Source organism: Rosa chinensis, chromosome 2, assembly GCF_002994745.2.
Source record: "Rosa chinensis cultivar Old Blush chromosome 2, RchiOBHm-V2, whole genome shotgun sequence".
In the NCBI taxonomy this organism is placed as follows: Eukaryota; Viridiplantae; Streptophyta; class Magnoliopsida; order Rosales; family Rosaceae; genus Rosa; species Rosa chinensis.
In genome coordinates, this window is record NC_037089.1 from 79116351 (window position 1) to 79141750 (window position 25400).

Consider the following 25400-nt stretch of genomic DNA (forward strand, 5'->3'; position numbering starts at 1 on the left):
TAATCCATGAAGATAGAATATGCCAACGCTTTCTAATCCAAATCAAAAGGGTAAACACTAACATTCTCGTGACAGATATATTGTTAATTTGTTTGATTCGATTGTATGAATAAATAATATTTATTTTGAATTTTGTAATGATGAATTGATGATCTCTAAATAATGACTTAAAATATGAAGGTTCAAATTATGGAACTCTGATGTATAATTCTTATATAATTAAGTCAATTCTTGAGGGAATGGTTAAATTTTTGAACTATCATATATGCCCTCACATAGTATCTATATTAATAAATAAATTATTTCTATATGAGGATAAGATAGTCAATTGACTATATCATATTTCAAAAAATTGCAATACCTCCCATGAAAAAAAGGAGAAACTTCCTCAAAATTAGAAGAGAAACTACTGTAACTTTTTTTAATTTAAAAAGATAAAATAAAAGTCAATTGACATGTGCTTCGGGGCTAGTATAAAAGAACAATTCTTAGGTTCACCCCTAGGGTGAATGATCATATTCACCCCGTTGTCGATTAACATATTTTTACTTAATAAATTTATAATCCAACGGTCTATATCTTAAATTATTCTTTAAAGATCATCTCTGTAAAAAATCAATCAAATCGGAAATCGTTTAATTATCTAATTGAATCAAACAAATGAATGGTTCTAACAACACTTACTACTACTATGATGAACCGTCCATATAATTCATAGAAATGAATAACTAAAAGGTCTTTGTTGTAGTAAATAGGTAAAATGTCTATATCATGGAGTATGCACTTAAGAAGTGGAGAATGTGTGGTTTGTATGAAATGCACATTGAGAGGTAGAGAAATTGTGTAGCAAATATACTAATGTATGTAGGGCAAATTTACACTACTTTGTAACCCTATATAAACCCCCTCAATATGAGAAGAAGACTCACCAATTCACTCTTCAGTTTCTCTGAAACACGTTATCAGCACGAAATCGCTCTAGAATTAGAATCGAAATCGATTAGAGTAGTGAAAGTTCTTGATCCGAACTAGGTCATTTTACCAACCTTACAAGAAACCCCCAAATCCTATCACATATCAAAGCCCTTGATCCCAGAAGCTCAGAACCGGTTTCAGAACCCCCAGAACCGGCCGGAAACCTGCCGAACCGGCTGCCGGAAGTTCTGAACCGCTGTCAGTGTGCTGCCGAGCCCCTGCCGAGTGCTGCCGAGCCCCTGCCGAAGTGCTGCCGAGCCCCTGCCGAAGTGCTGCCGACAGCCCCTGCCTACCCCTGCAGACCCCCTGCGCAGCAGCTGCCGAGCCCCTGCCTACCCCCTGCCTACCCCCTGCCGAGCATCTGCCGAGGCCCTGCGCAGCAGCTGCCGAGCACCTGCCGAGCCATCTGCCGAGCACCTGCCGAGCAGCCTGCCTAGCACCTGCGCAGCAGCTGCCGAGCAGCTGTCGACACATCTGTCGAGCGACTTTCCGACAACTTTCCGGCGACTTTTCCGGCGACTTTCCGGACACTTTTCCGGCGACTTTCGGGACACTTTTCCGGCGACTTTTCGGACACTTTTCCGGCGACTTTCGGGACACTTTTCGGGCGACTTTCGGACACTTTTCCGGCGACTTTCGGGACACTTTTCCGGCGACTTTCGGACACTTTTCCGGCGACTTTCCGGACACTTTTTCCGGTCAATTCTTAAGGTAAACTTTTCTAAAAGTTCCCGTTTTTGAAGTTTTTATTACTTTTCTCTTCTTTTCACGGGGACTTCCAACATCCCTTATTCTACCCCCCTTTCTTCTTCATAGGGGAGACCAAAAAGGCCGAACTGTGGGGGTTCGTGCTCACTCCAAGCTTGGAGCTTGTAGAGTCCTCCAAACTTAGAATTTGTTGAGAAGAAAACAATCGACCACATACATCATTGTTTCGATTTAATCCAAAACCCCTCTTGGAATCAAGATTTTCTTGGAAGCGACTACGCTCAGAAAATCCCTAATTTCTTGAAAGCGATTACGCTCAGAAAGTTTATAGTTTTTCGTGGTAGCCTTTTTCGCTCCGAAACTAACCCTATTTTCTTGTTGTTCTTCAGGATGAGTAACCTGAACAAGTTGAGCTTCAACCCACTAGGGACAACAGGCGCAGGATACCACAGGTGGATCCGTGATATGCGCCAGCATCTTAAGGCTGATGGGATCCTGAGTACGATCCAAGAGCCAAGTCAGGACGTGCTTACTCCTCAACAAGCTCTTGCTTTTGAAGCAAATAGAGCAAAGAGAGAGGCTAATGAAGCAAAAGCCATCATTCTCATGACAAGGCACATGAATGACGCGCTCCAAAATGAGTACCTCAATGAGGAAGACCCAAGAAAGCTATGGGTAGAACTCGAGCAGCGTTTTGGCAACGTCCGTGATTCCCTGCTTCCCGACTTAGAAGAGAGATGGCAAAGCCTCCGCTTCTGTGATTTCAAGACAGTTCTTGACTACAATTCGGAAGCACTTCGTATCAAGTCTATGATGGAATTCTGTGGACATCAAATCACTGATACGATGTTGATCGAGAAAACTCTCTCTACCTTCCCTGTCTCTGCATTAATGATAGCTAAAAACTATCGAATTGATATCAATGCTAGACGCATCACAAGATTTCATGAGCTAATTGGTGTCATGAACGTAGCTGAAAAGCACGACAACATACTTGTGAAGAACTATAACTCTAGACCCGTGGGAACCAAGTCAATTCCGGAGTCTAATTATAGTCGCACCTCCAAGGGAGGACGCAAGGAGCGAAACCCTAAAAGAAGGGATAATTATGGACGTTCAGGTCCATATTCTCGCCCTAAAGAGGAAGGAAACCGCCAAGATAGGCGTGCACGGAACCGTGGAGGTAAACGTGTGAAGAGAGAGCGAGGCCAAGCCTCCGGTTATGGTGGTAACACCACCAATGGAAACAACCGTTTTCAAAGTGCTCCTAAAGCACCTCGATCAAGGGAACCTGACCATAATGATGCTTGTCTCCGATGTGGACTACCTGGACATTGGGCAAGGGCATGTAAAGCATCCCAGAATGTTGCAAACGCGTACAAAATGTATCGTGAAGCAAGGGAGGCAAATTACATGGAACAAGAAGATCAAGATGGCAATCTCGATCTAAGGGTGGAAGACGACAAAAATCAAAACCCAGAAACTGGTGATTTTGATTAAGTCTTTTCATTTTCCAAGAGATGTAGGCAATCGCCACATTATCCTATAGTAGATGCCAATGGGATTAATCTTTCTTCAAAAGTAGGCGTACTCAATGTAATTGTGATGTCTAGGAAGGTTTTGAGATAATTGGTACTTAAGCGAGCCTTTGCTCCACCAACATCTCTCTACTCACCTGGTCACCTTTGCATTGGAATTACCGAAAGAAGTTAGACGACTACCATTGCTTTGCATTAACTAAGTTTATTGGATTACGCTTTCTTTGATGAAATAAATGATGATGTAATTCCGTTTGGCTTATTAATAAAAGTTGAGTTCTTTCCTTTATGACTCCTTTTTTTTAATTACGAGCTTTTCTCTTAAGGAATGGATGAACTACAATGTCTCGCTGATAGTGCGACTACGCACACCATTCTACGACATAGGCAATTATTCTTGGAGATGTTGCCTACATATTCCACTATGACTACGATGGCTGGGCCATCAGGTTTAGTTCAAGGACATGGAATGGCCCAATTCCTATTGCCAAATGGCACCTTGATTAAAGTCACTGAAGCTCTCTATGCTCCTAAGGCAAATCGAACCTTATTGAGCTTTAAAGATTTAAGAGCCAACGGATTCCATGCGGAAACGCATACTGAGAACGGAAAAGAGTTCCTTTGCATTACCTCTAATGATTGCGGACGAAAGCGCATCTTAGAGAAACTTATGTGTCAATCTAGTGGACTTTATGTCACTACAATTCGACCAATTGAATCCAATAATGTCATAAGAGAAGATCTCTTGGATTCTGACACATATTGGCTTTGGCATGACCGACTAGGGCACCCTGGTCGTGATATGATGCTCCGTATACTAAAGACTTCACACGGACATCCATTCTTCAGAGTGAGAAGAAGCAAGAATCGAGAATTGATTCCTGGACTTAACAAGACCGCAACAATTGCAGCATCTGGTGCTGCAGCCGTCTTGGGGCGCCATAAGGCTGGCCAAGTCCCATGTGATGACACCAACCATGAGCATAACGCCATGATTGTTCCTCCAAATAGCTACAATGCCATAGAAGGAGATGTAGTCACACATTTTGCTTCTAATAGCGCTACAGACGCTCAGGCCCAACCAAAATCCTCATTGGTTGCTTCTAAGGCCCCTCGCTCATTTTGCAAAGCCTGTTCCTTCGGGAAATTAGGACCGAGACCGTCCTACGCAAAGGATCCTAAAATACTCATTCCGTTCTTACAGAGAATCCAAGGGGATATCTGTGGACCAATTCAACCATCATGCGGACCTTTCAAATACTTTATGGTATTGGTTGATGCGTCGACACGCTGGTCACATGTCGCGCTGTTGTCCACTCGAAATGCTGCTTATGCTAAACTCCTCGCCCAGATTATCCGTCTACGGGCTCACTACCCTGACCATCCAATTAAGTCAATTCGACTTGATAATGCTGGGGAGTTTACATCGAAAACATTCGATGACTATTGCATGTCACTGGGGATTGATGTAGAACATCCAGTTCCCCATGTTCATACCCAAAATGGTCTCGCAGAAGCTGCTATCAAACGACTACAAATGATAGCACGGACATTGGTAATGCACACTAATCTCCCTGTTTCTGCTTGGGGATATGCAATATTACATGCAGCGACGCTAATTCGTCTACGACCCACTGCAACCCAATCTTACTCTGCGTTACAGCTAGTGACTGGGTACGAGCCTAATATCTCGCACTTACGCATTTTTGGGTGTACTATTTATGTGCCTATTACGCCGCCACAGCGTACTAAGATGGGTCCACAACGACGAATAAGCATTTATGTTGGATATGAATCTCCAACTATCGTCCGCTATCTTGAACCCTTGACAGGCGATCTCTTTACCGCTAGATTTGCGGATTGTCACTTTGATGAGACAGTCTTCCCATCATTAGGGGGAGATAAGAACACAAATGTTCAACAGGAACGACAGGAATTGTCGTGGTCTGTCCCCACTATGTCTCATCTCGATCCCCATACCGCACAGTCCGAACTTGAAGTGCGAAGAATAATCGAGCTCCAGAACGTAGCAGACACTCTGCCTGATGCGTTTTCTGATATTGCTAAAGTGACGAGATCACACATACCTGCTGCAAACGTGCCTGCAAGGATTGATGTCCCGAATAATGGACATAACGCCACTCCTTTAACGCTAGGAGATGGCACCATTGCTCAACATGGCAATAATGTGGCATCTATGGCTGTAGGTCCCGCAAGGAAGCGCGGTAGACCGATTGGTTCGAAGGATACTCGCCCTAGAAAAAGAGCGAATGAGGCACAAATAAATCCTTTGATCATCGATACTCAAAATCCGTCCCATGAGAATGTTCCGGATTATGGTTATGTCCAAGAGACATCATTGGGGGACGCCTCAGTGTCAGAACCTATCCATGAGAACATAGAGATCTCTGTAAATTACACTAGTGTACATGGGACGTGGGAAAGAAACTCCATCATCATTGATGATGTATTCGCGTATTCAGTGGCGCGTGAGATTATTGAGACCGATGACATCGAACCACGCTCCGTTGATGAATGTCAACGTAGAGCTGATTGGCCAAAATGGAAAGATGCGATCCAGGCAGAACTTGATTCTCTAACGAAAAGAAAGGTATTTGGCAAAATTGTACCAATACCACCCAACACCAAACCAGTTGGTCACAAATGGGTATTCGTTAGAAAGCGTAATGAGAAAAACGAGATTGTAAGATACAAAGCTCGTCTCGTGGCGCAAGGCTTCTCACAACGCCCTGGAATCGACTACGAGGAGACCTACTCTCCCGTAATGGACGTTATTACGTTCCGCTACCTTGTCAGTTTGGTAGTTTCCGAAAAACTGAACATGCAGCTGATGGATGTGGTTACTGCATATCTATATGGGGATCTAGATACGGAGATATACATGAATATTCCAGATGGAATTCAACTACCCAAATCAAGTGGCTCTAATCCACGGAGCGCGTTTGCAATTAGATTGAAACGCTCACTATATGGATTAAAACAATCCGGACGGATGTGGTATAACCGTCTAAGTGACTACTTGATTGGTAAGGGATATGTCAATAACGAACTATGCCCATGTGTGTTCATAAAAAGGACAAGTTCCGGATTTTCAATAGTAGCGGTTTATGTCGATGACATGAACATAATTGGCACCCTTAAAGAGTTAAGGGAAACCGCTGAACACTTGAAATCCGAGTTTGAGATGAAAGATCTTGGGAAAACACGGTTTTGCCTCGGTTTAGAACTTGAGCACCGTAGAGATGGTATCCTGATTCATCAATCAGCTTATACCCAAAAGATGCTTAGGCGTTTCAACACTGACAAAATCAAGCCTTCAAGCACCCCAATGGTCGTCCGTAGTCTTGATCCAAAGAAGGATCCATTTCGTCCAAAAGATGACGATGAAGAAGTGCTAGAGGCAGAAGTGCCCTACCTAAGTGCAATAGGTGCATTATTGTACTTAGCACAATGCACGAGACCAGACATCTCATTCGCTGTGAACTTGCTAGCTAGATATAGCTCTGCGCCAACACGACGCCATTGGACTGGTGTTAAAGATATCTTTCGATACCTAAGTAGTACGATCGATATGGGCTTGTTCTATCCCTACAGAAAGAAGATGGATTCGGACCCATCAAGTGTCAGGAACGCCACGCATAGTGGATTGCGTTCCCTCTCCCCATCCCAAAACGATATAAGTGTTTTGGAAGGTTTTGCTGATGCTGGGTACCTCTCTGACCCACACAAAGGTCGCTCCCAAACTGGTTATGTTTTCACCATGGGAAAAACCGCGATATCTTGGAGGTCTACAAAGCAGACCCTAGTCGCTACCTCTTCAAATCATGCAGAGATTATTGCTCTTCACGAAGCAGTTCGTGAATGTATATGGCTTCGATCCATAATTACGCATGTTCGAAGCAATTGTGGTTTGAAGTCTACCACAGATGAGCCAACAAGCATTTATGAAGATAATGCTGCTTGCATTGAACAAATGAAGCAAGGTTACATCAAAGGCGACAACACCAAGCACATATCCCCCAAATTCTTCTACAATCAGCAACAACAGAAGCTCCTCAAGATCAAAGTGAACCAGGTTCGATCTGAGGACAATGTGGCAGACTTGTTCACTAAGTCATTGCCCAAATCCACGTTCGAGAAACATGTGGCAAGAATTGGCTTGCGGAAATTATCTGAACTCCCATGATCGTTGTCATCAGGGGGAGACACAGACATCAGGGGGAGATGTCTACATGTTCATCTCAAAAGCGTGAAGGGTGTGTTGTGCTCTTTTTCCCTTTCGACCGAGGTTATTTTTATCCCACTGGGTTTTTGTTACTCGGCAAGGTTTTTAATGAGGCAACAAGAGAAGCACCATGTTATCCAGAAACAAACTCCACACTCAACGCGCGTTGTGCTCTTTTTCTCCTTCGACCAAGGTTGTTTTTCCCACAGGGTTTTATTACTTGGCAAGGTTTTTAACGAGGCAAATTAGAAGCGCACCTCCAAGACAATACTACTGACATGATATATCCAAGGGGGAGTGTTGTAGTAAATAGGTAAAATGTCTATATCATGGAGTATGCACTTAAGAAGTGGAGAATGTGTGGTTTGTATGAAATGCACATTGAGAGGTAGAGAAATTGTGTAGCAAATATACTAATGTATGTAGGGCAAATTTACACTACTTTGTAACCCTATATAAACCCCCTCAATATGAGAAGAAGACTCACCAATTCACTCTTCAGTTTCTCTGAAACAGTCTTCAATTTAATTGATTTTTTTACAGAGCTAATCTTTATATTACGTTATACAACATGAACGGTTGGATTAAAAAATTATAAAGTTATTATACGTTAATCACAAGAGAGAGTGAATTTACTCATTCACCCTAGGGGTAAACCTAAGAATTGTTATAAAATAAAATGAAAATTTTTCACAGGCACGTTCAAATCGGTTTGGAATATCCTTTTAAAAACATAAGACTTTGCCACCTTGAATGCAAAATAACAACAATGATGAAACTACATAAGAAAGTGAGATGGTTCTTTACCTCCTTTTAAAGGGCATGTGTATGTGGGCATATATAAGAAGCATGAAGATCAACAAGAAGGTGGAACAAATCCCATGTCATATGCTTCAACATAAATAATGTAACACCCCCAACCTGTATGCACATGTTAAATCTTTGTTTATATACATGACCAGTTCTGGGGTTAACCCAATCATAATTTCATAGTAAGGAAGTGATAAGACCAACATGAACACAATAACAGAACAGGTTAGGGAATGAGAATAAGGACATAAGACAAAGGACAACGAAAGTTGGCTCCTCTTGATGTGGCAATTGTTTGCACATGAAATGAAGGTTTTGAGGGTGGACATCATGATTCATGGCCATGTACATTGCAGAGGCTTTACATTATTATTTTCTGAAAAGCAACTCCTTATTCTGTTCCACTACAAATAAGGCTAAGGTTGTCCACGTAATATGTACCAAAAGGTTCCAGAAAGAGGAAGGTCTTTTTTTTTTTTTTTTTTTTCTCTTAGGATGTATGAGTGACTCATAGAACCCACCTTCCACAAATCAATATGAAGGTATAAAAGTGATAATGGTGCAGAAGAATGATGTAGGCCAGAAAAAAAAAATTATAGAAGAAATGATTGAAAGAAACCACTCCTTTAAAATCTTAACTATTTTATTGCTATTCGTGAATCACAAAATTTAGCAGACATTTAACTCGGAAAAAAAAAAAAAAAAGGTTTTGCAGACATTGAAAAGTTAAAGTTGTTTGTATGTGTTTTTCTTGTAATGGGATATGATAGTGACAGAAGTGGCTAAGATGATGAAAGAAGAGCATAACCAACAAATTAACTATACATAAACCTATGTCTTCCATTTCTCATTATCTAAATTTAAAGCAACTGGGGTTCCGGTTCAAATTATCAAAGCTCTCTATGTAACTATATATAGAACAATCGTAGATCAAATGTTTTGGTTTCAACTCGAGTTTCAGAAATATTACTTCGTAAAGATATAGACAATAAGAATGGTAGAGCTACCAGAGCTGCATTCACTACCAGTGACTGCTTTATCCAGGAACATACTTGGTCACAAGCACAACATCGGTATTTGACAGTAAGTTATGTATGAGGTAATCTTGATAGTTTTCTAGGGATGCGTATCAATATTGATGATAGCTGCGGTAGAGCATTCGAAGATCTTTGCAGTGAATGCATGTCCATGTAGTTGAAAAAGGGTCCTGGCAGTAGGTATGGATGCGCTGAATTTGGCAGACATTACAACTAATAAGCAGCTCTTCGGGTTCCCAAGAATTACACACAGAACAACCATTTGCTGATACGGACTGTTTAACACCAAAAGCAGAACAATTAGCCACAAAGACAACCAATTCTGAACCAAGTTTTAGTCATGCAAGGAAAAAATGAACATTACAATAGTTTCAGAAATTGTAAGCAGTAGAGGAAGTAGTGGTAAAGATCTAGAATAGCAAGACTTGCACATACTTCTATTTCTTTGACAATCCATGAATGTTTAGTACACTCCGTAAAAAGGAGGGGGGGGGGCAGTTAAGATTTGGTAATTAAGGTAGAAAAATTGATACTTCAATTTGTAAGGCCAAACTATACTAGATTGCTTTTGTGTTAGGTCTCTGTTACACTATAGATGGCTTAAAAGTCCACACGCACTATAAGAATGAATCACAAACACTACAAACCACACTTTCTCAAAATGCATGTGTATGCAGTGGCATGCTAAGAAACCATTTTACACCCTCCACGATCACTCAATGATGATAAATGATAGGTAATGGAGTATTAAAATGAACAATATTGGATCTCTGCACAAGTAAGCACAATATGAAGACCTAATATATGTATACCACTGATGGTAAGTGTTAACTTTTAACCTGCTAACCTTTAGTCCCCCTCCTCCAAAAAAAAAGAGAGACTAATAGTCTAAAGGTTGAAGAGCAGGAATGCCATGAATTATGCTTTGCAATACCCACTACCACACTCATTGCTTACTTCTCAAGATAATAGACAATTATGCACATATGCACTATCCTTCTTAATATATCAGCAGAAGTCTGTTAATTCCACAGATAATAAGTTTTCAAATATTTTCAATTAAAGACGATCATATAATGTACACGTAATCAAAGTAAGGAATCATGAAGCAGAAGTCAGATTTGTTTCTCTTACAGACAGATGTTGAGATATACCAAGAGGAGGTTTAAAACCATACCAACACCAGGTGTTTCAACACCCAATTTACAAGCACCATGAGGGAGTTTAGTCATACCTGAGCAGCAAAATTAGATGTTCCCTGGTCATTAAGAAATGAAATGTCCACTTTTGGGGCAGATGGAATGGTTTGAGAAAATATATTTTGATCACTAGTGACTGCATCATCAACCTTGGTAATGACTGTAAATGAAGCTTTGCATAAAGGGCATGTTGAAATCTTTCTCCTTGAACCCTGCAGATACCATTACTGGTTCATGAATTTTGTATTCACAGAAAATTAAGACAACAAGAGAGAAAAACACCAATCACAGCTAAAATCATGGGAAGGCTGACAAATTAAGATTTGAAACCACAATGAAACATTGGTTCAGAAATTAGTTAATCACTGACTATTTAAAGAGACTTGAACACCCAGCAATTATACACTGAGAAAAAGGAAGAGAATAGAATACCAGTTGATCAGCCCAATTTTCAATACAAGAATAACAGTATCGATGACCACATGGCAAAATTCCTCGGGTTGTACTAAACTCTGTCCAGCATATAACACACGATAATTCCTGTGAAGGACTTTTGGTGGCATGCTCTGTGTCCAACTTGATTTCCAATTCCTCTTTTGAATTATCTACTTCAGGGCACCCATTTTGTGGAGTTCCCTCAGGAGCTGTAGGCTCATCCACAACAGAAAAATTGGGATCCTTGGAAGTAGATAAGTGATTACCACCGACATCAACACCTTTACGTCCCACATCTCTGATTCCTGTTCCAGTGTCTAACTCGTCATTAGAATCATCAGAAAGGATTGTGACCCTGTCATTACGGATGCTGTGAAATCTGATTGGGTGGCATTCTCGATCAGATTCTGAGAGTACTGATATTGTAGAGCCAATATTCTTTTTCACAAGCCTCCTTTTTTTACGTGGAATTTCAGTCATGCTGGTTCCAGTGTCACTGGTAATATTTCTTTGAGCTCTAACTGAATGCCTGCAAAACTCCTGAATTGTCATGGGAAGAGATATGTTAAGATGGCAAGAACGATATCGATTACTCTATATTTTCTGATGTTCCAAATTTAAGGCCATAAGTTCATGGTTACTTGATCATAGTGCCATCAGGCTTTATAAAATGCTACAAAGGAAATATAAAAGTTCTATAGGCTTCTTTCGTTTGATAAGTACTTAAACTGATAATTCCAAAAGCTAGAGGTGCAACTCAAGTCCAATAACAGTAAACAAGAAAATACCACGATGGCCAAAAGATGAATGTAAAAGTAAAATGAAGCTAAAACTGTAACACATGTCCAATAGAGGACACAAAGGATATATTTACCGTGCGTCTATGACTTGATATCAAAATAGTGATCCAAACACCATGTTAGCTATTTTAACAATAGCAGCATTGTTTTCCAAACCACAGGGATAAAAATTCCAATAGGTATAGTTGAATTCTTACCTCCATTCTGAGTGATCTGGATAAAGGAGGATCTTCAAAACAGTCTCTGCTACTAGATTGTGGCTCTTTCTTTGAATTTGTTTTCACAGATTTATTCTGTCGCTTCTGGGAACTATTGTTTTCTTGAAAGTCAGGAAACAAATTCTACAGCAAATTTACATGGAAAAGTAGGTCAAGTCATTCAGAGCCAAAAGGAGAAACAAAATTCTTCAACAAAGAGATTTAAAGTAAATTTACAGTCTTCTAGCATGCATATGTGCATCCAGACCACTACATTGTTGTTTGGAGAGAATATTCACGGTGACTTACGAGCAAGGTTGCTGGAACTAAAACTAGATATGTAGAACAGTAGAACCATACATGTAAAAAGAATGATGAGAAACTCTAAAATTAACAAGATATTGCAGGGAGCTAAGCCAATAAGGAAAATAACTGTCATCTCCACCAAAAACTAGTTTAGCAAAACCTTGTGTCCAAGAATGTTGATAAGACTTTGAACTGGAAATATGGAAAACCAAATTTCTAGAAAAATCATTCAAATAGGTATTAGTAGAGTTCTTCCGTACTACCCCGCTACCCATCTCTTATTCCCCTGAAAGAAGACGAAACCAAAATAATAGGAAAACGGGAAAGAATAAAAAGGGGGCATGATATAAACCAGAGTGAAACTATTGGTTTACCTCACAGACAAAATTAGTACAATTGCCAATCATCATCTTTTCTTATATATGCACTCAAACTGAATCCAGTGACAACAGCCTCAATGAGAGACAGAAACTCCCTCATTACACAAATGACAAGTGAAATTTTAGATCTTTGCTTCCATTGTCAAGAGGTAGCATGCACGACTAATCTGATTATAGAAGATGAGTGAATGATAGAGAGAAAGACAGAAGGAGTTCTGCTACAGCTACCTCATTCAATAGACTTGAATCAGTCGAAACACCATGGCGAGAAGGTCCACACCCCAGATCGATAATTTCTTCAGAGTCGCCAAAAACATGAGCTTTATCAGAAACCGCTTTCCCCTTGTTAACCGAGAAGCCTGGTTTAGCAACAAGTGGAACTTTCAACAGTAAGGGTCCCACTTCCTGTCCACTGCCAAGAATTGAATCCGGAAGAACCATAAAATTAAGCAGCATTGACAACAAAGACAAGCAATCTGAAAGTAGTAGCTCACTGAAGCTAACATATGCATTCCTATTATCCAAGACTTGTACCACTTGATAATACCACAAACCGCATATTTCTAACATCCAAAATTACAAAACAAGGATAATAGGACCAGAGCTCAGTATCACTGAATCAATTCGGCAATTAAGAATCTCATCTTAAAGAAAGCAATCAAGAAATTATGAACAACCCTGTTGTAATCTAACACATCATTATGTAACAAAGCGAATGAAGCAACTTAGCGATACCTTTGCAAGGTATAGGGAAGCTCAGGAACTCGCTTTCGATGCTTTACGCAATCCTCAATCCACCGGTGGTTAACAATTATGAGTTTCAACTTTTTAGCCACTTGATATCTCTTTCCCTCAAATTTCCGGCACACCTAATCACCGAAATCCATCAATACAAAATGCAATTATCTGCCTAATCATCACACAAAACACATCTAAAGCAGTAAATGGATCCTGACACCAACCATATGAGTGAAGGCATTGGACGGCGACAAGGTACCGATGTAGCTGGCACCGGTGTGAGTCATGAGCTCGATCAGATTCACCAGCTCCGATCCCCGGTACCCACTGACGGAGGCCACCACCAACTCCATGCCTGGAATTGGATCAGATGCCATTGCAGCAGCAGCAGAATCCGAATCGAGCTTGAATTAGGGTTTTTGTAGAGAGAGAGAGAGAGTGAGGAAGCGATGGGTGGTTCTCAGCCGTGGAAAAGGAAATGCCCGGGAAATTGAAATATTTTCGAAATTTTGGAGAGCAAAAACTTCAAAAGGCGCTTAATAATGCAAGTGGATCTGGGCCTATGGTATTGTTTTGAACCAGCACTCTGACCCACTCAAAGCCTGTTCGAGGGTTTACCGTTTACGAGCATCTTCAGTAACTGACTAAGAAAATTATACTCAATCAATGTAAATTCAATGGTTGGAAAGAATTATTTTGAAGGTGGGTTGTTTTATTTTCAATCGTAGGATTTACATTCAAGGGTGGTCGAACATAATTTATTTGGTCAATTACTGATCAAGCAAACATCACTGTGTGCGAGGGTTTTAGATGTGCTTTTAATACAACTAAACCAAAGTGAACAAGCTAAAATCACTAGAACCCATTGGCTGCTAAGCTCCGGGAGCAGAACAAATTACTACAACGATCTGCTTCGTTACAAATCCACACCACAAGGATAGGAACATTTTTCAACTTTGTATCAAAATAATGTGTCCAAAAAAAAAAAATCGAAAGAAATGAGAAAATTCTATCAACCATTTATAAAGTACATAGTATTGTACAATCAACTTTTTCTTTGTAATATAATTTCCAAATGAGATGAGGAAAAAAGGTCTAATATGTTCACAGTGCCCTCTTTACAATGCTTTTTGCCACAAGCCTGCTACAACTCTGCCCATTCTGATATTTGAAACAGAAATAGCCGATAGATGTGTTATTTAAGGCAGCGGAGGCCGGAAGACTTGAATTTCAGAGGAAAATTTGAGAAATTTCGGATATCCTAAAAATTACACTATTTCTTAGTGAATTTCACTGGCACAAAGGCAATGCCTGGGCTTCATCTACGAACTGGGTTTGCACCTCCTCGAGGTGGCGGTGCCTCATACCCAGTTCCCCCTCGAGCAGTAGGTGGAGTGGCTGAACCATAGGGCATATTGCTTGTAGGCACATGTCCCTGAGGACCAGAAGCACCTCTGGACTGTGCATCATAGTTAAGACCCCGGGTTGGATCATAACCGGCTCCTCTTTGCACCTCATAACCTGGCCTATGTACATCATAGACAGCTCCTCTTTGTGGATCATATACAGCTCCTCTTTGTGGATCATAGCCAGTTCTTTGTGCATCATAAGCAGATCCTCCAGAGGGATCATAACCAACAGGCCCTCTTGGTGCATCATAACCGGTCCTTCCAGGAGGTCCAGATTGAGATCCAGCAAACGGAGAAGTTCCGGCAGGGGTGGCAGCAGCAGCACCGCCAGAAGCGGCACCAGCACTGCCCCCAGGCCCACTTTGACCACCAGCAGCAGCAGTAGGAGGGAAGGGGACACGTCCCTGATATAAAAAAAATACCAAGTGACAGTGCGTCAGTTTTCAACGCATCTGAAAGCGGCAAGCAAGCAACAGTTTAATATTTCAATTGAAAACAAAAATTGATAAGCAAGGTTGCACAACAGATTCTTAGATTTTATCAGCACAATATTCCATGAGGTCAGATAGGCCATCTTAATCAATTTTTAAAGTCATCTACTTTGGCACAAATCTGAAGGATGTTATTTACAAACAGAGACTATCAGACGAAATTAGTAATTGCCTTTGAGATAGTAAAGGTGATGGATGTACATAACTGAAAGTTCATATTTGGTTTCCTTGACTGCATGAAGTTGTTTTAGTATTCCACTAATAAGGTATAGTAAAATACAGTAAGGGTTTTGCCTACCCATTCTTTTCCCATACATTACCCTTTTGAGTCTGATCTTATTGTCCAGCATTAAAAATCTTTGGAGAAAAATGCCACAAACAAACAAAAAAACAGCATTGCTGACGACCTTCTCTAGCATCCTATATAACCAAGATTTATAGAATGAAATATTAAGCTTGAACTATTTTCAGAAATGCTTCAGTCAGGATCATGGTAGGACTGACACGATGGACACTCTATTTTGCTAAGTATTCATGAATCTTATGTCTGAGTTTATAGGTGAAAAAAACTATATATTTCATTAAAACATATGCAACAGTACCAAGCCAATCTCAGCTCAAACATGGACTAAACCAAGCTGGCATGGTACTATAAAAACAACTTCAAATAGTAAAAAGGAAAGAAATATGAAGAAAAAGTTAAAAACATTAAGATATGGAAGATGAAATACCTGGGGAACACCATAGCTATCTTCATAAGCATTTTGTCCTGCAGCAAGCCCAGAAGCCTCACTTTCATTAGTTCCAGGATTCCCATAATAAGACCCACCTGCATTTCATGGCCGCAGAGAAGCCATCCACAATGTATGAAAAATCAGGATAAACACTAAACTAAGAGATCCAAGCTAACCCACCCCAAAAAATATCAATAGGCAAGAAGTTTACCAGTTCTTCTATCAGCACCAGAATTATTCAATAACTCTGCTCGTAGCTTTTCTACCTCCCTAGCCATGGTAACATAGTTCTTCTCCATGACCTGAAGTGATTCAAGGTGGTCATTGTACAATTTCTTTTCATAGTCAAAAGTAGCCCTGCATAATCAACCACAACACAACGATATGATTCATTCCGCAGCTAAAAACCCAAATGACCCACAAGAGAAACAAACACATAATCCTTGAACTCCAAAGAGTAACCACAAACCTGCAATGCTGATACTCCTGCCTGAGGCCATCGAGTTGCTGAACCAAAACCGGAATCTGCTGCACATCCCCCTGCGCCCTCTGAAGATCCTGACTCAACTGCTGCACTTTAACAATACTCTCTTGCCTCACCCCAACCAAGTTATTCGCTTCAGCACGCACCTGCTGCAGCTCCACCTTAACAGACTCCGCCGCTTTCAGCTCAGCCTCCATTTTCGCAATCTTATCCACCAGGCTCCTCATCTGCTGATCCCTCTCCGACTTCATAGCTCCGGCCTGAGCATGCAGTATCTGCAGCTCATGCTGAGCTCCTGCCAGCTCCTGCCTGAGGCTGCCGTGCGTCGAAGCCAGTCTCTGGTTCTCTGTTGCCAGCCTCTGCATCTCCACATGCTGTGAAGCCAGCTTCTGCTCCAAAACTTGTGGAGGAGGCAACATGTCAAAGGGTGAATAGGCACCCGGAGGTGGGCGGGTGCCCGGCCCACCAGGCCCATACGGGTCGGGTCCGGGATGAGGACGCCGGAGATGGGCCGGTGGGATTCGACCTTTACTTCCCATCTCTACCAATTCTCACTCTAATCTAATCTAATCTCCCTACTTCATGAATCAAAACAGATAATGAGAATCACAATTGCATTGAAAAGACTCTAAATTTCTGAAATTCGGTGCGTTTTTACAATTGGGTTGCTTTTGATTTTCAATTTCAACATCGAATTCGTTTAGATTTTGTATCAACCCTAAAACCTGTTCTGGGCTGTGAGACAAATTTTAGGAAAGAAAAGAAGTAGCAGTAAAAAGTTAGAGACTTACTTTATGAATTGTTCTTTGAAGGACTCCGTTCTCTGTAACAGTGTGCTCTGCGCCCTAGTGAAGTGAAAGTAGTAGAGAGAGAGAGATCAATTTTCTAATTCAATAGACCAAGGTAGAAGATGAGCAAATTTTCTTAACTAATTAAATCAACAAAAGCCCACCTTACCCTTCTAGTTTGGGACACTCAAACCAGGCCCGTTTGGAATTGTTACGATTTAAAAAAAAATATTAGTTTTTGTTTAAAATTTTAGATTTTATTGTGTTTGGTAAATAAATAAATAAAACCTTTAATTGAAAGTAGTGAGCAGCAAATTTTAGAAGCAGTCCAGATGTTGCTTTTAGAAGCTATTGTCGATCAAAATACGCTATATAGTTGTTTTATGTATTGACAGCACTTTTAAAAATATTATTTACCAAACACAAAACTGTTTTAATTCACAGTTGATTATTCTCACAACACAGCAGTAGCATTTTTTTAAAAAAAAAGTCATAGCAATCCCAAACTAGCCCTAAACCTTGTAATAATGCCCAAAATATGTTAATAGTTGATTATTTGACCCAATGGTTTATGTGTATTAATGTATCGATATATCAGGTATATTAGTTCAATACAGACGTAGATTGACTCGATTTTAAAATCAAATCAAGTTAATCTATTTATGCATAAATATATCAAATCTATAGTTTACTTGATATATTGACATATTAATATATCATCGAATTTTAAAATTCTATAAAATGCTAAAACCCAAAATTTTCTTCCAAGAGTTTTTTTTTTTTGGTAGGGTTTATACCAGAAACACTCTGGTACCTCATATTGTACAATGCTAAAACCCAAAATTTTCTTCCAATAGTTGTGTTGGAGGTTTTGGCACCTCAGATTAATTTACAGTTAAAAGTAACACGAACAACTGAATCGAAATATCTCGGCATTCTTAAGCAAAAATGCATCCCTTTATTCCTCAAGAACTATTCAACGATACTTGAACTGCAATCAATACATGATTTTATTTTTTGTCTTGGCATCACTAATTATTTGTCATGTTGAAAAAACTCATAAACTCTCTAGTTCCGAATTTCCAACTTGTCATCATTTTATGATCAAGTGAAAAAGAATGTCATGCATATGCCTAAATTCATCCAAATCCGATGCAGGATTGTAGTAGTGTTCTCAGCTCCCTACGTTAGGAACACTACCCAGTGCTGCTTGTAGCTTCTCATCCTCGAATGACAGGTCAACCAGATTTCCTTGCAGATAATTGTCATAAGCTGGCAAATCGAAATGGCCATGTCCACACATTGCAGTGAGAATAACTTTTGCTTCTCCGGTCTCTTTACACTTCAGAGCCTCCCTAATGGTGGCAGCGATGGCATGGGTTGGCTCTGGCGCTGGAATCAATCCTTCGGACCTAGCAAATTGTATAGCACCTGTAATGTGTGCAACGCACAAGTTAGAATCACAGTAACACAGTTGGCTTCCCTTACCATATAGTATATGATCAGGTATTTAGAAAATTTGAAATACCTTTGAAGCACTCAGTCTGGGGAATTGAAATTGCTTCCATGAAACCGAGTTCATAGACGTGAGAAATCAATGGAGCCATTCCATGATAACGCAATCCTCCTGTCGAAAAAACAGTCAAATGTTGAATATGAAAAAGTAGATTTCAAAAAACTACAGCTCTCAGGCAAGAAACTTTCAGTACCGGCATGAATTGGGTCCGGAATGAAGTCATGCCCAAGTGTATGCATCTTCATTAGTGGAGTCATCCCTGCTGTGTCACCATAATCGTATCTGTATACACCTTTAGTTAATGAAGGACAAGCAGAAGGCTCAACTGCTCTAATTACAGGGCTCATTTTCCCATCGAGCTTTTCTCTAATGAATGGGAAACTTAGCCCTGCAAAGTTGGATCCTCCACCAGTACACCCTATGATCAAGTCCGGGGTTTCACCTATCGCTTCCATTTGTTTCAGACACTCTTCACCTATTACAGTCTGGTGGAGCAAAACATGATTGAGAACACTTCCCAGACAGTATTTAGTGTCAGCATTCATAGCTGCAACTTCCACAGCTTCAGAAATAGCTATTCCTAAACTTCCCGGGGTCGATGGATCCATCAGAAGGATTTTTCTACCTGATTCAGTTATGTTCGATGGAGACGGGTGTACCTTTGCCCCCCAAGTTTGCATCATCAATTTGCGATATGGTTTCTGATCATACGAAGCACGCACTTGCCATACCTATAAAGACATGTAAAATTGACTCTTTAAAACAAGCAGGCAATTATAGACAATTATAGGAATCACAAAGTGAAGTTTTCGCACCTCACATTCAAGACCGAATAAGCTGGATGCAAAAGCCAAAGAACATCCCCATTGACCAGCTCCTGTTTCTGTCACAACCTTCTTGATGCCTTGTTGTGCATTATAATACACTTGAGGAACTGCAGTGTTGGGTTTGTGTGATCCAGCAGGGCTAACACCTTCATACTTGTAATAAATTCTGGCAGGCGTGTCAAGAAGCTTCTCCAACCTCTTTGCCCTATATTCAACTGAAGCGTAAGATGCTTCCAACAATTTTATGAAAGTAACAGAAGAAACAATGCAATGTGTATTAGCACAACAAACCTAATGAGAGGGGTTGGACGCCAAAGCTTGTATATCTCTCGAACTTCTTCTGGGATATCTATGTATCTTTCACCACTTGCTTCCTGTTTAATCAACTCATCAGGAAATAGAGGGGACAGATCTTCAGGTTTTACTGGTTCAAAAGTCTTGGGATGCAATGAAGGAGGAGGTTTTATAGGAAGATCTGCAATCAGGTTGTACCACTGACGAGGGATTTCGATTGGTATTGAATCAGCATTGAGGGCTGCTCTTGCTCTACAGCCATTTGAAAGCTTCAAATTCTTCGGCTTTCTATCAAGTGCAATAGATCCAAGCCATTTCTTCTCAACTGACGCAAATATGTAAAAACAGGGCATAAGAAAGCAATACTAAAACTCAGGCATAAACTTTCATCTTTGATTTCCATGATTAGGTTCTGGGACATTTTATAAGTCAAATTGAAAGACACAATGGTTAGTAGGATGTCAAATTCTTTCCTCTGCATAAAACACACAAACACACACCATATAAGTAATAGTCATTAGCTGAACCGGCCTCACAGTGAGTTTTACAAACATGGTTCAAAATAACTTACATCCTTAAGGAAATATCAAATATCTATAGATTATTCAATAAATTATTTCCTCTTCAATCTCTGCAAGAACTCAATGCACCATAGCGACAAAGTCTCACGTTACCATTTGCAACAAATAGGCATTACAAGTTTACCACAGCATTAGAACATAGAGCATAATTGCATATATGAATGACTGAGTGCACAGGCAGATCAGAACTCAGAGCATCACATTCAATTACAGCAATATCATTACCAGATATCTCAAAATTTGTATCGTGAGGTCAGAACCCCAAATTACAAATGACCAATCTCAGGTTCCAGCACTACTCAAATTAGCAAGTTTATCATCCAAGCAACTACAAACCACCTAAAGCCCAGAACCAAAATCTTTTCAAATAACACAAAGAAGCAAGTTTAGGGCAGAAACAAATTACCTCTGGAGTGTGATCCTGATGAAGAAGGCTTAGCATCAAATGAACTTGCACAGAAATTAACACAGTGAGTAGCCATTGCTTTACTTGGAGGTTGAAGCTCCTAGCTTAAACTGAACAAACTGACGAACCAGACCACCTCTCAGAGCTTGAGATTTAGGGTTTTGACTGATTCACAGCTCAGAAAACACTAGTCTGATCCCAGTATTGGAATTTGGGAGTGCATAAACTATGTAGTAATGGCCTGCATTGAAATGGAGGTTGGTCAAGAATTAACTTTGACTCTGGCAATTGACTGTAACGAGGCTGCGCCAGGTGGGCCAGGCCCAAGCCCAACTAACAGCCCATTACGTCACTCCCTCCATCCACCCAATCCTCCTTGTTCTGGAACGCTCCGACTCACACGCTCAATCACCGACACAGCACCTCCACGCTCCATTCCCATCTCTTCTAGACCAGCGCGTGGACTATCATGAGCGTGGGAAATAGACAATGAGTCTACATGAAGGCTTGTGCCACCGACCTAATCTCAAGTCCACACCTTTATATTTATCATTTTAGTTTCTGTAAATTATTCTCTCAGACCAAAATTTCCATTCGCTTTTTTTTTTCTCTCTCTTCCCAAAAACAGCTCAGCCCTATCTCCGTCACCGTCGTCCGGCCAATCTCCGAATCCCTCTAAATCATCTCATCAGGTAAAAGTTCGGTCTTTGATTTTGATTCCGATGATTTCTAGGGATTTGTTGTTCTCCTATTTGGGGATTTCATGGTTCAATCACGATTTTAGGGTTTCGATTTGAAATTGGTGACCTTTGAACAGATCTATTTGTGAACTAAGCTGCAGAGGTTTTTTTTTTTTTTTTTTTTTACAAACTTTTATTTTTTGTGCTGGATCATAATTCTTGAATATGGAGATGGAATTGAATAGCAGTTTATGATTATTTTTTTTGGCGAGTATGATTTAGATTTTGTGATGTGATTCAGGTCTGAGCGTTGTGGTTGTCCGGGCCTATTAGTTCATTACCAAGTTTCATGTCTGAGCTCGACGTCCAGATTCCTACAGCCTTTGGTATGTTTTACTTTCCTTTATGCCGAAACAATGTGTTCGAATCTCGGGGCTTATTTGATGTTATATAGGCTAAATTGCTTGGTTAATCTGTGTTGGAGGAAAAAAGAAGCACCGGATGAATATCAAATTATGTATTGGATGTAGTAGTTGTGTGATCAAATGCTTTGTTTTTAATTTATATTGGTGTTTGTATTGTTTATAAGTAAATTTAAGCAACACTTTCCTAGCCTTGCTGTTTTCGTACCTAGAGTTTGCATGCCGTCTTTCTGTTTGTGTGGCATCCTTGTTGGTTGATATACTCTTTTTAAGTGGACAGAAGAGCAGTTGGTGCTGATTCATAGAATCCGCACCATTGAATCAATCTTATATGTAAGACACGATCCCGGAAAAAGTTATATGTTGGTAGTAGATCTAATTTTGCTGCAAGGGTTCTGGTGCAAGTAAAACTACGTTTGGCATCTTCACATTTGATTTTTGTCGTCTTCATCTTATCTGTGACATGTGCTTTATATGTGTTATATCCAATCTCGCAGCACGTGATTAGAAAATTGTAATTCAACTCGGTGCCATTGTCATTCATGTTCTTGCCTCCCTCTAATGAGAAATCTAATTGAAATACTGGTGCTTGGATACAGATCCGTTTGCTGAGGCAAACGCTGAGGACTCGGGTGCTGGAACAAAGGAGTATGTGCACATTCGTATACAGCAACGAAATGGTAGGAAAAGCCTGACAACAGTGCAGGGACTGAAGAAGGAATTTAGCTACAACAAGATTCTCAAAGACCTTAAGAAGGAATTTTGCTGCAATGGTACAGTTGTCCAGGACCCAGAACAAGGCCAGGTATGTGTAGGAACTGTTTAGTACATGAAAATTAATCCGAATATCTATTTCGACACACTCTAATAGTCATATATGGTTGCTCACTACAGGTGATTCAACTTCAAGGTGATCAGCGAAAGAACGTGTCTGCCTTCCTAGTTCAGGTAATTACTCACCTCCATAATGCTTTAGTCAAGTTGGATGTTCTGTTTTTCAGATTGAGATATTCTGGACTGTTTGATTGTTTGAAGTACTGAACATACTATTTCTGTTGGATGGATCATGCATATCTGTCTAGATCTGTTGGCTAATTCGTTTGCTTTCTTCTGCAGGCTGGCATTGTGAAGAAGGATAACATCAAAATTCACGGTTTCTGAGCTGCAGGAACTCAAGTCTGCACGATCCATCCCCTCTTGAACATGTTATTTGGATATTATATCGTCCAAGTTTGCTATTTGAATTGTACTTTTAGTTTGTTCTAATATTGAAGGCAACTGTGTGATGCGCCATGAATATGCTACTGGAATGTATGACAACTTCTTTCTATCTTAATCATATTATAAGTTCGTGTTCTCTAAATCTCTGTCAATATTTTTGGAGTATTGAGATAAAACAGAAAAACATGGTGTAACCTTGACAAGCTTTGAGCCATTTTACCTATGCTATATGAATTGTGAGGTCTGTAAGGAGGATGCATGTATAAACAATAAACTGAGCCCAGAACGACAATTTAATTTCAATAGGTTATTCCCACTTACATCGAATGTTATTTGTGTGCCTAAAATCACGTCTCAATACCAAGCTTCCATCCATTCTTCTCAAGTAGAAACTCTCCACCAGAACATAACAGCCAAACTTCCTCCACCTGCTTGTAGTCTCTTCTACTTTCTGCACCCTTGCGTCTCTTTCGTCCCCAGTAACCCACCCTCCTGCCTCTAAGACCCATTTCATATTCTGGACAATTGCTGAACTCAGACCTACGGTGACCAGTTTTTGGCTATCTGGATTATAAGCCTTGAACCAAGAGAACCCAGTACGACCATTTCTATCGTCCATGACAGCTTCCACGGCAGATACGAAAGCCACTTCCCTTTGCACGCTTACATCCACATTCACAACATTGCCTTCGTTGCTAGTATTCCCACAGGCGTAAATCTCTTCCCACCACTGCTGGAGAGTTATTCTGTAAAATTTTGTCTTCTTCATCTGGCGTCTCATGGTTGCTTTCTCTCTCACAAACATAAACGGACTGTACCATTTGCCCACAACATTAGAAGCTGAACGTTTCTTAAAGATGGGAAAGTTGAAGTCAGGGAAACGTGATCGGAGGGAAGCATCGAGGCCCAAGGCATCACTTAATTGCCATCGGTACAAACTTGAGCTGCGGATTTCCCATCCTTTCCTTCTTAGAAATTTAGGAGGAACACCATCAGGAGCTACAGACTCCGCAAAAAAACCACCTCCTTGGTGCCGATGAATCTTAACCTGTTGGTATATGTTTCTGAGATTCAAAAGTGTTGGTTTCTTGTCCCTCACGAAGTCTCTGAAGCAACAATTCATTATGTCCCTCTCTTTAGAACATCTGCATGCTTTCCTGCACAGACATGTACTACTTAGAAAACAGTGCATGGAAAAAGTTTATGAGATGAAATATAAGTATAATAAGAGCAAACCCTTTGTGTCTTCCATTTGCTTTGATAACATAGTAGCAATTAGAAGATAGAGGCTGATCAAGAACCGGGATGAACCAAACTTTGGTGGTATATGCTTCTTGGTAATCCGATGTATAAACAACGGTGAGTAGCTTGTCCTGTGGAAATGGTAGTTGCTTAATCTGGTCACGCTTGCAGATACCCCAACAACATGAGTCTTGGGCTTCTGCTTCTTCATCTGTAACTACTAAATGACCGGAATAAGGAGCATCTGGTGGCTGTATGGAAAGAGTGTTTGGAGATTTCCGGTACATGGAAAGAGGTTTTGTCACATACATCTTTCTAGTTCTGTCTGTTTTTGGTGCTAGTGTGGTCTGCAATTGTTGTGAGGGAGGAGGGAGGTGTTTAATCAGTTTATTTTTCTTATAAATTAAGAAAAGAAGTTGGTGTCTGATGAGATGATTTCCATAATGTAAATAAAGCAAAACTAAAGTGAAATAAAGAAACTTTATGTTCCACTACTACTTGCGCCATATTTTACATGCAACTCACGACTTTAGACTATTGATCTTTACAAAGGGCGCGCACACACTTTGAAGTTGGAAAAGAACTTCCAATTCTTATTGGAAGCTACAAGTGGTAGTGGAATGTGTCAATTGCAGACCAACAACATTTTATGTTGTCATGATTTCATTGATTTGTGTCAAAATTTAGTGAACTCTCACCATATAGTATAGGATAGCTGGATATGAAACTTCATTGCATATATAGCAGAAGTCGATTGAAATTGAATCATTAAGAATCTAACACTGCAGGTTAGGATGATAAATCGAACAGTCCAACAGAAATAAAACATCGAAGAGTCAAAAAAGATATAGGACAGATGAATATCCTCTGAAATTCCTATTTAAGTACATGAAGACACTGTCAAGAACATTGGTACAGGAAGCTGGTCAAAGATGG

At 40.2% G+C, this 25400-nt stretch overlaps 5 protein-coding genes across 7 annotated transcripts; 1 reads left to right on the forward strand and 4 right to left on the reverse strand.

The window, feature by feature from the left end:
* Nucleotides 1-9152: 9152 nt before the first annotated feature.
* LOC112189768 lies at nt 9153-13884 on the reverse strand. The gene is made up of 7 exons (XM_024329118.2): nt 13594-13884; nt 13367-13500; nt 12860-13043; nt 11946-12089; nt 10946-11488; nt 10549-10725; nt 9153-9589 (listed from the first exon to the last, which is right to left on the reverse strand). Exons 1-7 carry the CDS (start codon nt 13744-13746, stop codon nt 9407-9409), a joined length of 1518 nt encoding a protein of 505 aa, XP_024184886.1. The 5' UTR covers nt 13747-13884; the 3' UTR covers nt 9153-9406.
* A 474-nt stretch (nt 13885-14358) lies between these two features.
* On the reverse strand, nt 14359-17410 carry LOC112189526 (protein FLX-like 2). Of its 3 annotated transcripts, none has more exons than XM_024328869.2 (5): nt 17279-17410; nt 16473-17065; nt 16215-16360; nt 16001-16038; nt 14359-15182 (listed from the first exon to the last, which is right to left on the reverse strand). In XM_024328869.2, the coding sequence occupies exons 2-5, from the start codon at nt 17024-17026 to the stop codon at nt 14688-14690; spliced, it is 1233 nt and encodes a 410-aa protein (XP_024184637.1). In that variant the 5' UTR covers nt 17027-17065; nt 17279-17410; the 3' UTR covers nt 14359-14687. The 3 variants fall into 3 exon arrangements, with proteins under 3 accessions (XP_024184637.1, XP_024184635.1, XP_024184636.1); XM_024328867.2 differs by having other exon boundaries at nt 14367-15182; nt 16001-16098; XM_024328868.2 differs by having other exon boundaries at nt 14367-15182; nt 16001-16098; nt 16473-17062; nt 17279-17397.
* A 780-nt stretch (nt 17411-18190) lies between these two features.
* LOC112187763 (tryptophan synthase beta chain 2) lies at nt 18191-21148 on the reverse strand. Its single transcript, XM_024326677.2, has 6 exons — nt 20900-21148; nt 19910-20237; nt 19607-19823; nt 18985-19522; nt 18804-18902; nt 18191-18706 (listed from the first exon to the last, which is right to left on the reverse strand). The coding sequence occupies exons 1-6, from the start codon at nt 20973-20975 to the stop codon at nt 18450-18452; spliced, it is 1515 nt and encodes a 504-aa protein (XP_024182445.1). The 5' UTR covers nt 20976-21148; the 3' UTR covers nt 18191-18449.
* A 280-nt stretch (nt 21149-21428) lies between these two features.
* On the forward strand, nt 21429-23364 carry LOC112186292 (protein translation factor SUI1 homolog 2). Its single transcript, XM_024324653.2, has 5 exons — nt 21429-21591; nt 21881-21965; nt 22601-22806; nt 22896-22949; nt 23118-23364. The coding sequence occupies exons 2-5, from the start codon at nt 21929-21931 to the stop codon at nt 23160-23162; spliced, it is 342 nt and encodes a 113-aa protein (XP_024180421.1). The 5' UTR covers nt 21429-21591; nt 21881-21928; the 3' UTR covers nt 23163-23364.
* Nucleotides 23365-23464: 100 nt separating this feature from the next.
* LOC112186290 lies at nt 23465-24862 on the reverse strand. Its single transcript, XM_024324652.2, has 2 exons — nt 24459-24862; nt 23465-24379 (listed from the first exon to the last, which is right to left on the reverse strand). The coding sequence occupies exons 1-2, from the start codon at nt 24773-24775 to the stop codon at nt 23530-23532; spliced, it is 1167 nt and encodes a 388-aa protein (XP_024180420.1). The 5' UTR covers nt 24776-24862; the 3' UTR covers nt 23465-23529.
* Between the last annotated feature and the right edge of the window lie 538 nt (nt 24863-25400).